Below are 15075 nucleotides of genomic sequence, written 5' to 3' on the forward strand. Positions count from 1 at the left end.
CCCTGCTTGTGTTCTCTCTCTTGCACTCTCTCTCCCTCTCTCCAATAAATAAATAAAATCTTTAAAAAAAACAAAACATAAATCCTTGTATCCTCTAGGGGAAGAGTTTGGGGAACAAACTGGGGGAAGCTTCCACATAGTCATTTTCAATCTGTCCTCTTAACACTCTTTGGCTTTCTTTGCAAGATGACAAGACGCTAAGATTTTGTTATCTGCTGCTGCTTGGAGCCAAAGACTGCCCTAGACTCCTCTTCCACTCTTTAGTTTGTTATGAAAGTTCTCAAGCTTTGGAGTGGCCATCAAGATGAAATCACTGCATTTCTGGAGAACTGTTTTTCTTCTCAGAGTACACAAAGGCACTCAGTTGATTGCTAATGTTTAGCTTGGTGTTCATGAGGTGAAGATATAGGACCGTGCTTCTGCATGAATGCTTTAAAGAAAAGCTCTCTTTCGTACCCTGCTTCCTCATCCTCTTTTGAAATGCTACACTGATCACAAGGACTAAGCTAAGGACTTGAGATGGACGGCAGAGATTTCCATCTGTTCTGCTCACTGATATATCACAATGCCTGACATAAAGTAGGCACTTGACAAATAAACATTGGCTAAATGAGATTAGGTGACTCTTCTTTATGGATGAAGGATGGTATCTTTTAACTACAGGCTATGTCCACTAGCTCAGGCTAATCCCACCTATACTTAGAGGGGAAAAAAAATCCAATGCCCAGATGGAATTATTTTACTCAGCACTCTCCTAGCCCTAAATAATCAATAAGGAACAGTTCTGAAGAAACTTGCACTGGAAAATAAATGGCCTAATAAGAACCACAAAAATCTCTCACCATGTGAGCTAGAACCTGGAGAGCAAAGCTGTCTATTTCTATGGAACCTGTCAGTGTCTTGCCCTGCTGCTCTGATGCCAACCTGAAGATCCCTGGGCCTAAGACTCATCACATTTTCAAAACTATGGAGCACAGTGAAAATGAGACCCAGTTATTTAAATGGCTCTAGAGAACTGTCTATTTTAGTTCCTGATTTCTAAAGTTCCAACCACAGGAAAAGTGCAGATGGTTTGAAGGTGACACTAATTCTGTGAGGTCTGAGTTCACATCAACTGGGCCTCCCCTGTAGTGAAACGAAGTGGTAGTGAAAGGACGAGTGGGATGTTTTAGTGAAGGAGAGACAATGGCCTTTTTGGGGACTAGGGGTTTGAAGGTAGGGACTAGTAATAATGCATCTTTAAAAATATTCATCAAAGTTTCCCTTCCTTTGGGACATTCTGATGTCACAATTTGAAAACAGACCCATTTCCTAACAAGAGATGGCCTCAGTAAAACCTACTGACTTGAGTCATAAACTTCTTTTTTGAGGGGTAGGGAGTGGTTATAATTTTAAGGAATAATCCTGGATCCCTAAACTTTCACCCTCTCCCCAGATATGGGAGCAACTGGTACTCTGGTCCCACAGATACTCTGAAGACAGTAGCATTCGCAAAGCAGGTGGTGGTGGTGTTTTGCTCAGTGAAAACCACAGTTTCCTTTTCATATTGCTTGTTGCTTATCATACCACCTTGCCTGTTCTCCTTTTTTCCCACCATATCCCTCAAACATCAAGATCACATATGTGGAATGAAATACAGAAAGAAAAAAAAAGGGGGTGCTATCAATGCTTCCAGGTGACCAGGTGGGAAAAAAAATGGTGTTCCTCTACTTTTCCCATAAATTCATCTTTTAATATATTTGTTTCATACATTTAATCAGGGACTTCCTTAAAGTTAAGGAATAATTTCCTTAAAGTTATTGAAAAGAACCACAAACATAGTATCACTGAAACCCAGACACCTGTGCTATCCTTACAGAAGAGATACTGCTGAGGGAGGAGGATCAGGTGACGTAGCTAGCCAGTGGAAGGAGTCTAGCCCCAGACTTCATCTTTCTTCTGGCAACTACTTTCTTTTCCAAATGTATAAAAAGGCTACCTACGAGCTTGATTTTTGATCCCCAAAATGTAATATCATAAGGAAATGTAAGTGCCCCTCTGGCCCTCCTGTCACCTCACCCAACCCCAGCTAAACTCAGGGCCATTTTTGTGCTATAATTAAACACCTACATATCTACATCTGCATACAGGGAAGCACCATCAACACATTTATTTTTGTGTAATACATTTATTTCTTTATGTTGTATACAAAATCCTCAACATTTTAGATTAAATACTAGCAAATGTAAGCTAAGAGGATGAGAAGCAGTGAGTACACTTGCTCCCTCAGTGGTACGGCAGTTACTTTCCATACGTGCCTAATGACAGCAGTGACTTTCTAGGTCTTCCCAACAGTCATTAAATTTAGGTAAATACACTTTGTAGAAAGAAGCATCTACTTACTGTGCTTCTTCAGAAGACTCTTGTTTTATTTTTAATGTTCTCTTTGTGACAGGTATTTCATCTGAAAAGCAAGGTTTTTGAAACAAATTATATTTTTCTAAGTAGCATACATTTAGGCAGAGAAGTAACTGTATTGACTGTTCATCCCATACTTTCCAATGCAAGGCTGTAATTGTAGTGTCAAACCCTGTCCAATGCCAGATTTATAAATATAACTCTTTTATAATGAGATGCATACATTTATATGCAAGATCAGAAACCAGCTCTACAAGTATAAAATTCTTCAAGGTCACCAGTGGATTGCTAGCTAGGAGCTTAAAGCTTAATTTCACTGCAAACATGATTTTTAAAGGAACGAGAATGAAAAACGATTCTCTTCTATTTAGATTTTCTGTGTAGGTTTTACAGAGCAATTTTCGCCCCAGTATCATGATCAATATACTCTGGACATTATTTTTCCCTAAGGTTTGGGTGACTTAACTCTTTAGGGCAAAACTCCCCGTAATGGGAAGCCAAAGCAATTTAGACCTTATTATCTTAGAAATTAAAAGGCAGCCATCACTTGGCATCAGCCCTTTCTATTCTCCCAATCTTTACATTGCGTTACTCTTACAGTTTTATAGCCTCTTTCTTCTCTCCCTTCCAATATTGAGAGATTTTTTTTAATAGCATTTGTAGGAGATATTAGCATTTAATCCTTTTTCTTTTCAATTAGCATTTCTTTATCATCAGGAATTCTATGAAATGGTGCCTATGGATTTTTATCTTAAGCTAGGAAAGCACATTTAGAGTGCCAATCCTACTTATAGTTCCTTGGAGGTTGCCTGAGCAACTCACTGAGGAGTCGAAACATTTACTTAGAAGTGAACACTCATCACATAACTTGCTATCAAAGCACAGTGGCTGCAGCAGAAACTGGATTCGGACTTCCAAAGTATGAAAATCCAAACTGGAGCGTTTGTTGCAAAAAAAACCAACAAATATTAGACCACCCCAGTTTGGACTTGACGGCCAGGAGTTTTGTTTTCCATCTTTAATGCTAAGTCTAAATACTTCCAGCTACTGCTTGGATGGGATCCTTCATGAATTGTGAAGGAGTATAATCACTGACAAAATTCAAAAGCAGCTCTTTTCAAGATAAAATGAGGCTTCTCTTCCTTTTTTTGTTTTGTTTTCTTTTGTTTTGTTCAGACTCAAGTCTGGCTGGGGACCTTTTCCAAATCATAAAGAGAAAAGTATTTGGAATAATGGAAGGAAAAGATACTCATGAGCAGCTGAACCAAGAGTTAACATTCTTGGCAGCTGTCTTAGAACCAAGGATATGCAGGATATTTTAAACTGCTTAGGATTCCACCTGCCACTGATTAGGAATTCTGTGTCTTTAGGACTTTTGCTGGTACCCAAATCCAAATGACCAACACCAAGCACCTGTTGGCAATTTAGGGCTAAACCAACGATGACCAAATTGCCCCCAAGTAAGGCTGGCTGTGTGCCTGATGCTGACAATGGGAACGGTACCAGAAGAAATGACAGATACTAAGTACCGGTGCATATATAAAGGTGTACACACACACACACACACACACACACACACACACACACACATTAGTTAAGCATCATATATATTGGCTTTCTTACCCAATTCCTGATCTGTTGGATAACCATGGAGATCCTGACTGTGGTTTCCCCAGTCCTCCTGTGGATACTCCTCCATAGTGCTGCCATCTGACTCCAGCTCCTGGTACAAGCCACTACTGTTAATAAGTACAGGCTGGCAGGGCTGAGCATCCCATCCTCCCTGACCAAACACCTGTTCCAACTGTTCAAATGTGTAACTGCTCTTTCTTTTCCCAACACCATGTTCTTTCACCCGACTGTAACACCTGCGAAGGGTCTAAGACACAAAGTCTTTTGTTATTCCTTTAAAGCTGTACTTCCTCTTCCAGGTACGGACCACAGATATTAATTACTATGAGACAGACACAGACAGACAAACAAAGACACATTGTTACAGGAATGCTAGATTTCAAATTCATTATTATATTAGAAAAAAAACTAATTTAGCATTTACTCAAACAGGTTATAATTCAAACAATTATTTTGCAATTAATCATCCATTTAACAACAAGAAACATTACAACATTATTGCATGTACCCCATACACATATTTTTATACCCCCACTCCCCCCTTAAAAAGAATAAGAAAAAAAAAAAAAAAAGAAAACAAGAAATACCAGCCAGCCAATAGGATGCACACCTGCCACAGAAGAGAAAGAGCTGCTATTGTGCCCAGAATTTGGAAAAAGTGAGGGAAGGGAGGACAGAAAGAAGAATTTCCCAAAGCAAAGAATATAACCTTCCTTACGCTTAAGAAGGAAAACAGAGTAAAAAACAATGCCTCAATGAATCAGCTAGTAAAACATATTACTTACAAAGTCTGTAGTCCTTACTAACTTACTCTGTCTTTAGGGAAGTTGCTAAAATTTGAAGGAAGTCAAATCAATTATGCTACAGATCCCTAGTCTCAAACATCAACCATTAAGAAACAACACACTACTTCCTACAGCAAAAGATCAGCCAATACTCATCCATTCTATCAACTCAAATTGCCAGCTAAACAAACCAACAAAGGAGGCCAATAATTTCCTTTTTTGTTGGGGGGGGGGAGTGAGGTGGAGGGGTATCATTTCATTTCTTCCTCTGCCTTGTGCCACACAACAAATAAAAATCACTACTTGAGTCCACAGAGAAAACCTGGATGATTTTATTATCTTGCACAACCCTTCCATTTTCATCTTGGTCTTCTAATGAGTACTTCTGATCATTTGCCCAGTTTTGTTAATTAATGGTAGATCTTAATTCTGTCTTACATGATATTTTAAAGGATAAATCATGGACTTAGTCCTGGCATCCAAATTTAGTTAGTGCTACCCAGTGTCTATCATCTCTGCTCCTCTTGCTCCTTCTAATCTCCCTTCTACTTGACTGGATTTCACTCAGTTTTCTTGAGAGACAAGACCTTTTCTCCTTGATGGCTCCCAAATATTTTCTAACTCAACTGTGCAAAACCAGCTCACCTCAGACTTAATTTATATGCATTAGCCAGACTGTAAGTTTCTCCTAACAGTGAGATTACTTTCCACTTTCCATAAGCCAATATATCACATATTCTCACCAAACTAAACCAACTCTTAATAATCTTTACAGAGCCTCCGTGAAAGTTCCATATCTACAAATCACAGTTGACAAACGACAAGAAGACACTGTCAAATACTTTGCAGATCTGTCCCCTGAGAACAGAAATCCAGATGGGCAAAAGGAATAATAAAAGCATGACACATAGGATGATCTTCCTCAGACATAAACACAGCCGTGATTAGTTACCCCATCTGAAAAACCAGCCAGTCTACCCCCTGCATAAGCACCTGCCTTTCTCCCTTTCTAGAGAACTCTTCTGGTGCCTCAAATGATGCCTTAAAGAACTGAGATTTCTGATTAATGCACTCTTAAAAAAAAAAGTGTTCCCTCTTTGCCTTTGTAAAACATAGTTACAACTACATAACACAAAACTTTCTAGAAAAAAATCAGACATGAACTTGGGAAACGTGTCTCAGGGCAACCCTTCCAATGGAAGGAGACATATGCCTGCAGCAGATCTCATTTGACTTTCTATATATTCTCCTTTCCCAGTGCCCTCTGCCCTCCTTGCAGGGATTGGAATTTGAATTGCAAACATCTCCTGCCAATTTATTTTTATCTCACAATGTCTAGTTGCTGCCTCCAAGAACATCCCAACCACTCTTTTCAACTGCTCCAAGGACCGTACATGGAGAGTCCCGGCCGTGTCCCTTTCACCCTTCCAAGGCCATAAATGGAGATGCCACTGCTCACTTCTGACTGGCTGCCTAGAGAAAAGCATGCAGCACACCAAAGAGCCCAGTCAGATCTGTCACTAAGGGTTATTTCAAAAGTCAAGAAATAAAACTGATGTTCCTTTGAAGAAAGGTGCCACGGTTATCAGGATGGGATACAGGCATAAACAAAGCCACCAATCTCTGACAATATACATGGTGGGAAACCACAAAAAAGATTTACTTTCTTTGAAACCACCAAATTGAGCTTGAAATTTTTTTTTTTTTTTTTTTTTTTTTTGAGCTTGAAATTTTAATTGGCTTATGTAATTGTGAATGAGGAAACTACCAATATCTAATGATTTTAGATATGGAAGAACAGTCAGATGATATATATTTCATCAAAAAAGGCTAAAAGATCTTGCCTCCTCTTTCATCGTGTACTTTTGTAATACACTTTGATAGTGTAATGTGCTGATATGTAAAATATCTATCAGGAGCCTGGAAGACAAATGTTTAGTAATTCCTAAATCTGTATGATAGGAATTCACTATATTGAAATCCTGTTGAAAGGATTTCCAAATTGATTTAACTCTCTTAAGACATAAATACACATAAGAGGTACCTTCTGGGTTCAGTAAAAGATCCACAGATCCAAGGAGAAGCTGTTTGGATAGGACACATCAACTAAGATAGAAAAAAAAAAAGTGAGAACTCAAACGTGAAATTGACCACCACTATAGGAGACACTGGAATTCAGTGAAACTGCAGGGACTTTAGAAACGGATAAAAGGAGCATATGGAGACCTTCCAATCAGAAAAAGTTACACTTCCCACGCTCTAAATGATGAACCAAAGCAGGCAATTAAATGACTGTGTGTCTGTGTCAACAGTCCTAAATAAGCCAACTTAAAAACCTACTCTAAATCTGAGATTAAGAGAACGCTCCAGAATCTAGGAAAAACAAAGTCTCACCTCCCATTTCAGACAGCCATGCCAAACCCAACAAGAATCTCAGTTTAGCCTACTTGGAAGGCCATTTCCTACTCAACACAAATACCTTACTTCCCTTCCTTCTTTCTTTACCTCATTTGTCTTAGAAATGTGCAGTAATTTAACGTCTAGCACTTATTTTTTTAATTAAGATCTTGGTGGGGGGGCAGAGAACGGGGAAAGAATCTGCTTAAAATTATTAAAGACTAGTCTATTCACAATTGCAAAGAATAATATTATCCTTATTGGCTAGAAATTTCCATGGTAAATCAATCTTACAATCTCACTGGGGAAGAGGAGTGAGATAACATTGTTATCTTGAATGAAGTCAGAGGGACAGAGGTCAGGAGGAGTCAAGAAAATCTGGAAAGAAGAACTAAAGCATAGGTAACAACTAGATCAGGCGGTCAAATCAGAGGAGTTCGTAGGGAACCGATTTGGAAAAAATGCCAAGTGTTTAATGATTCCGACAGGAAAAGCACCAGAGAGAAGACTAAAGGTTGTCCCATTACCAAAGCAGGGAGGAAAATCAGGTGGCTGACAACTGATAATTTATAGACAGAGCAAAAGTTTTATCAAAGTGTAAGATTGGAGTGAAAGGAAATGAGAGAATAAAGATGACATTCATTGTGGATGAATGTAAGGGGGGGGAGGGTCTGGGGGGGAGGGGAGCAGGTAAACAAAGGCAGGAGTCTTAGATTGGCAGGATTGGGGATTTAACGGCAGCAATGCAGAGAGAGACCCAAGGTTACAGTACACGTAACATTAAATACAGTGCACAATGCAGCTATCTTGCCAAAGTAAGTAAATCCAGTATTGGGTTGTATAAGCAGAGGAATCACATGTAAGCTATGAAGGTGGCTCTTCCTCTCTATTCAGCATCGGTGAGGCCACAGCTGGAGCACAGCATTCAGTTCTGGGCATCGAACCAGCTACAAGAGAGGGAAATTGTAGAGTTCAGAAAAGGGTAAATAAAATAATGAAAGGCTTGGAAAATAAGATCTATCAGCAGGGCCAGTGGTTTCATCAAAGCCCTTCCTGACATTATATAAGCTACTGGAGGGGGGAGTGGTAAAAACAAGGTCTCTTCCATTTCAGTGTCCTCCAATCCCTCGTTGACTTTCAGGAAGTAGAAGGAATTGAATCCTTCCCTGGTGTAGCAAAGCAGGGAAGCAAATGAAATAAATCGTATGGGCATATGCCAACCAATTCTGCTACTGGCTCAATCATTTTCTCAAAATTTGCCCCATTGCATATAATCATAAGATAATCACCATGACAAAACCACTGTTCTCATAGAACTGACTGCAGGTGGGGCAGGGTCTATATAATGAGGAACGGAAATAAGGCTTAATAACTACATAAATGTGTTGTTTAGAAAACACTGGCATGATCAGTCTAAGATGTCAGATGAAAAATAAAGTCAAACTGCAGGGCAGGACAGCTTAGTTATTATAGCAGGAAACAATGTTATAAGAAAAAACAAGCAGTGAAACAGATTTTCAAAGGCAGTTGTCAAATTGGACATCCTAGGAATGGATTACATAGTTGATCTTAACCCTCTGGCAACTAAATATAAATTTGAGACTTTTTTAACCCCAATGATTACATAAAGAATATACTTATTTACAGTCCAAGTCTTAAAAATCACATATTTCACAAGAGATAGGGGAAATTATCCTGGGGGCAAATCTCCAATGACTAATTGTTTATAAAAGTGTTAAAAACAACACCTCAGCCTAAGATGTGTATTTTGTAGCAAAAAAGTCTTTGTGAAATATATCTATCTTCTTTCTTCCTTTAAAGTTACTGCTTTAGGGGCACCTGGGTCTCTCAGTGGTTGAGCATCTGGTCCTGGGATCAAGTCCTGAATCAGGCTCCCCTGATTCCTATGTCCCCAGACATAGGGAGCCTATGTCTCTGTCTCTGTCTCTGTCTCTCTCTCTCTCTGTTATAAATAAATAAATAAATAAATAAATAAATAAATAAATAAATAATTTTAAAAATAATAAATACAATAAAGTTACTGCTTTTGGAGAACCTGGGTGGCTCAGTTGGTTAAGCGTTTGCCTTTGGCTCAGGTCATGATCTCCTGGGATTGAGCCCCACATCAGGCTTTCGGCTCAGCGGGGAGCCTGCTTCTCCTTCTGGGCCTCTCCCAACTTGTACTCACATTCTCTCTCTCTCAAATAAGTAAATAAATTCTTAAATAATTTATTGCTTTATTGTAACTGTTACAACTAGTTGCTCTTAGTTAATGAGGCAACAACAACAACAACAAAATCACTGAATTTATTGCAATATCTTGTAGAGAGAGTCAAAATTTCTTTAGCTAGCTTTAGTTTCTTACTGTGAGCACAAAAGGTGGAAAATTTTTAAAAACCTGAAAGAGGAGACATGAGTAAATAAACACATTTCTGCACACAGTAAGAGGGATATTATGAGTACAGCATATATCACTGCATATGTGTGTATATTACACAGAGCTGTGACTAATGATTAGGAAGCCACTGGAGGCACAATCCATCTGGGGCCAGCAGAAGTTTTACTACCTATTTTCTTAGGTTCTCCAATATATCAAAATCTGGCAAACTGATTTGCCAGGCACCTAAATCCTTTAAAACCAAGCAACTCTAAATCCCAACAAATCAAAACCAAAACCAAAAATATAGCACTTGTTTCACACTCCCCCAGTCCTTAGCGCTACAGGGGAGGTTTTGGCAAGTGAAAGATATTTTTTTTCTTAAATTTTCTTTTTCTTTTTCCTCTCCAGAATAGAGGTTCTTAACTTTTTTGGGTCATGGATCCCCTTCCCAGAAAAACACACATATAAAACTGTTCTATACAATTTTAAGGGGAACACAACTCTCTGAAAAGCCCATACAAGAACCTCACGTTCAGAAACTGCTCTATACCATGTTGTTGTTTCTTCCATAAAATACATCAGGTATTAGTTGGAAGTCCTAAAACAAGGCAGACTTAATTTGTGTATTAGGTTTTATAAGAGATTCTAAAAATTGGGACAACCAGTTTAAGTACAATTTAATCAGTTTGCTCCGTATCCTGTTCATTTAGATAAGGCAGCATTAATATTTCCTTCAGGAGGTAAATTAGTCAAAATCTCCTGCTTTTTGAAAGAAACGATTTCTAGCAGTAAAAACATATAAGGATAACAATTTACTTATCACAAAAATATAGCACTTTTTCCCCACCTGCTAGGGAGGAAATCTTTTTTCTGAAGTGGCAATCAGGCAATATTAAATGATTCATAAATTATGCCAATTATCTGTTCCAATTGAATCACATAATATATGATCATTCATTATCTGATTCACTTACCAATACAGATGCTAGATAAACTACATAAGGTAACAACTTACAACAGGGAAATTCACCATCTAGAAACAAGTATAGGAAAGAAAGTCTTGACTACTTTCCTTAGTAGCCACAATGGCTAAGCTTTAGCATCTTCCCATTTTAATACTTTCTAAAGACCAAAGGGTCTCAAAGGAATAGGCAATGTCTACACTAATTAGTCCTTAACCCAAGGGGACTAAGTCTGATATATCATTCTGCTGAAATCATTCATATCATGGTCATCGATGTCTTAATTACTAAGAAAATTACCCTCAAACTTTGTCCTTAACTCACTGGAGCACTTGATACTATTTATTATCTGTATATCACCATCCTTGCGGGATAATCTCGTGGGTGAATGGAGCTGCCAAAAGCTCCAAGAGCAAAGAGCAAGGTTTCAGCTTCCAAAATATTATGGGCATTTTGAATGGAAAAGAACCTCAGATTATGTTAGTTCACCTTCCTCACTTGACAAATGAGAAGCCAAGGACCCAAGACAAATAGGTATTCCTTCAAAAGGGATTTGGTCAAAAAAAAAAAAAAGTCCCAAATGCCACTCACATAATGTGAATGTTCCCTAAGAGAATATTCCCCTAGATCATAAACTCTGTGAGGTAGGAATTATGTCTGCCTAGTTCACAGTTTCCCTGAGCCCAGAATACTGCCTATCACATAAGAGCTATATATTTATGTGTGTATATATATTTATTAGGTAAATGAATTAGGGTAATTTCTACATTGTAAACCACTAGCAGGATTATTTTTTTCCTGGCGAAGAAAACAGGAAACTCCCTGTATAACCACTATGGTCTATTATCTTTATAGAATCGATAACTCCAAGGTAGGTAAGGCTCCTACTTGAAAAAAGCAGGAGCAAAAAAGGGTATGAAACACAAATACAGCTATAATTAGCAAAGCAAACTCCCTCTGTAACAAAAGGAATAACTGCAGAGGGCAAGGGCTATTTTAAAAATATCTACCATTCTGGTTTATATTTTTCCTTGGGTGGGGTCACTCACCAAAGAGAGCTCTGTCACTCTGTCCAAATATTATTATTACTTATGCCTTACAAATTATATAATATAATATTCAAGGATATAAAGTAGAATTCTGTCAAAGATAGAAAAGGAAAAAAGACTCAACTGTTCCCTGGATTCTGATTGGGTCAAACGGAAGAACGACCACCAGAAACCAAGAGATCTTACCTCGCTGGAGCCCCAGTCTCTGTAGGGAACTGTCCAGGATTGATTTTATCAGCTCACACCGCATTCCAAATCTGGCTATGAATGACTCACTTTTGTGTCTATAAAAGTACTGTCTTCATGAGGGAGAGAGTCTTGCGTAGAACAAATAATGCAGGAAATTTTGATTCTGAGTATCAACTCTTCTAAGTTTCCTAGTTCCTCCATGCTAGCAGGTGAGGGTCCTATCCATTCAGACTATGCAGAAAAACCCTCAAGGAGGATAATACCAATTGTCAAAAACAAACATCTTCCATTGCTCAAGAAACTATATTCATATGACCATAAAGTTTTTAACCCTATACCGTTGGTAAATCATAAGGGTGCTCATACAATATCTCCTATTGGTGGCAACACTGTACAAGCCATACCTAGTAAGTGTAGTCATGTTTAAGGGCTTCTCTGGGATACAAGAATCCTTCTAGGCGTGAAATCCTCAAGTGCTTCTCTATTTAGAACAAGACAGGTCAAAATATTAGGGCTTACCGAACTGCTTAACTATTTCAGACACAAGCAGCAACAGATAGTTAAGAGTCAAGACAGTCACATACCACTATTTGCCTAGAACTTCTTCGGCATCCAAATGGGGGAAAAATCAGTTGTTTGGCAAAGAATTAACCTGGATTAGGTTATTTTCATCTGACCTCCTACATCACTTCTGAAGTTACTACATTAGCATCTCTGTTAAGTCTTTTTTCTTAGTAATTCACACCCGGGGGCATCACCTCAAAGTGGTATTCAGATGATATTTAAAATGTTAACTTCTATTAATATGTGAGAACTAAACACTCAAGAGAATTATCTAAAATATTTCTAGGATAGTAGGGGAGAATCATTCATCTGTAAAGGCCTCCCACACCAACATCCCACACTGCACACTAATTGGTCCATAATCAACCATGTCTAACAATTAAAAACTACACATGCAAACACACACACGTGCACATTACAAAAATACCTCACACAGCTTTACCATTACAATGCTGTCCTGCTCCCCAAACAAAGGGTACTTTCTACCAGCAATGAGACCAGTGTTTAGAAGGGAAATGGTGCAAAGCAGTTCGCCTCCCCCAATGGCCACCTCATTCCTTTCATGTGAACCATGAAAGTTTTGTAGTTCTTTTCTAACTAAAAACTACCATCTATTATGCAAAGATAATCTATAATACAAATTCTTTCCATTAGTAAATTTTACATCTTTGGTTGTGACATCTAGACAAAATCATGGAAGAAATAAGGTTATTAGAAATCCTCCATCAAGGTATCTGGGTACAAGCATTAGTCCTGACTGAATCTGGGACGAGATTCAGTCAATTGTTTTAAAAAGGGTAAATACTGGGGATCCTTGGGTGGCTCAGTGGTTTAGCACCTGCCTTCAGCCCAGGGCGTTATCCTGGAGTCCTGGGATAGAGTCCCACATCAGGCTCCCTGCATGGGGCCTGCTTCTCTGTCTGCCTGTGTCTCTGCCTCTCTCTGTGCGTCTGTCATGAATAAAGAAATAAAATATTAAAAAACAAAAAAGGGGGTAAATACTGAATTAAAGTTGACCCTTGAACAACACAAATTTGAACTACAAGGGTCCACTTACACGTGAATTTTTTCAATTACATTACTGTAAATATATTTTCCTTTATGATTGTCTTACCATTCTTTTCTCTAGCTTATTTTAAGAATACAATATATAATACATATAACACAAAAAATATGTTAATTGCTCATATCATCAGTAAGTCTTCCAGTCAACAGCAGGTTATTAGTAGTTAAGTTTTAGGGGAGTCAAAAGTTATAACCAGATTTTTGACTGTTAGGTGTCCTTAACCCTTATGTTGTTCAAAAGTCAACAGTACTTCAAAAAATAGTGGGTTTTTTGCATTTACATGGTATAAACTACAGATCATAAATGCATGAAAAGAACACATCTTCATATGCTGACAGATATCCCATGAAAAACCTGAAAATAAGCATGTTTTAAGTTTATGCATCTGTCCTTGGGCAACCTGAACTTATATAGGAAGTTGTTAGAAAGAAATTCAGGTAATCATAAACACTTTTTATAGCTCATTTGGCTGTATTTTTATATTTTATTCTTACCTTTATGAGGATTGCTAAAAGCAATGGCCATATGAAAAATGTAGTCTACAAAAATCAAACATTTTCCATATGTGGCTCAATGTCCTGTGCAATGAAGGTAAAAACCGTAACTACCACTTCTCTCAGTGCCTACTGTGTGCTGAGATTTGAACTAAGCAGTTTATATTTATTATTCCTAATTTTTACTGCTAAAAGAGAGGGTCCTAGGAAATAGCCTGCGGAGTCCATGCAGCAGGCTCACTGAGGAAGGCTCTTGAAAACACCTCTAAGAGACTGACCGGAATAGGGTTGGGCAGACAAAGTTGAAATAAGATACGGCTGCAACAGAGGCCTTGGCTAACCCAAAGTGACATGTGGCAACCGGGATGACCCTTCAGAGTTGTCCTGAACTGGGGCAAGGTGGCTGTATGTTGAATTTCAGCACTGACCAGCCACTGGATTCAGGCTGCCCCTGGAGAGGGAGTCTAACCTTGGGAGAGGTAGCTCCCTTGGGCTAAGGGAACTTCCTTCCAGGAATTCAACTGGAAGCCCTGGCCAGTTATTTGTCCAGGTGTGGGGGCGGGCAGATTAGCATCTTATTCCTGGAGGGGTCTGGAGAGTGTATCCCATGTATATGAAAGATTTGTGATATATCCTTATTTAACTAAATCGTGAACTAAGGGAAAGGTAAGAGCTTATCCAAGGTCACTATCAGAACCTCGTTAACATAAATTTCGGTTTCAAAGCTAAGATCTGGTGTTCCCCTCTTCGGTAGACATTGAAAAGTATAGAAAGTCATGGTGTTTACCTTTTTGCCATAATTGCCAGGATGTTTATACAGAGCTCATTTTATTTTATTTTTTCAGAGCTCATTTTAATATTTAGCAGAAGTAACCATATTCATGTGGGTTACTCCCTGCACTCTCCTATTTATTTTGTTTTTAGCTTTCTTCATATGCATATATACTTTGGGGGGGCACATTTACATTATATATTACAAACAGCCCATCTCATCCTCATCATCTCTAAGAAGAGTAAACCATTTACATATTAGGTGAACGATGGCAGCTTAGGTAATGGACATTCCATGGCCTCTTTTCGGTAAGCCACATCCTTACCTGCTTTTACTGCCAAAAAGTAATTCTACCTTTAAATCCTTCTGCAGTTCAAACTTACTTCCT

The 15075-nt window shown here is 38.5% G+C and overlaps 1 protein-coding gene across 15 annotated transcripts in view; it reads right to left on the minus strand.

Annotated features, from left to right (window-relative positions):
* MSANTD2 (Myb/SANT DNA binding domain containing 2) overlaps positions 1-15075 on the minus strand; it is a 31838-nt gene that overhangs the window by 3360 nt on the left and 13403 nt on the right. The window contains exons 1-4 of one of the 15 annotated variants that reach the window (XM_077893985.1): positions 6859-8047; positions 4193-4276; positions 4021-4120; positions 2383-2443 (exon numbers count right to left, since the gene is read on the minus strand). In XM_077893985.1, the coding sequence (XP_077750111.1) occupies positions 2383-2443; positions 4021-4096 (137 nt within the window). In that variant the 5' untranslated portion in view covers positions 4097-4120; positions 4193-4276; positions 6859-8047. Of the gene's footprint in view, positions 1-2382; positions 2444-4020; positions 4352-6858; positions 8048-8068; positions 8159-12195; positions 12273-15075 lie in introns of those variants that run through there. The other 14 variants (XM_077893982.1, XM_077893986.1, XM_077893984.1 and 11 more) reach the window with 14 other exon arrangements.

Source organism: Canis aureus, chromosome 3 (assembly GCF_053574225.1).
Source record: "Canis aureus isolate CA01 chromosome 3, VMU_Caureus_v.1.0, whole genome shotgun sequence".
In the NCBI taxonomy this organism is placed as follows: domain Eukaryota; kingdom Metazoa; phylum Chordata; class Mammalia; order Carnivora; family Canidae; genus Canis; species Canis aureus.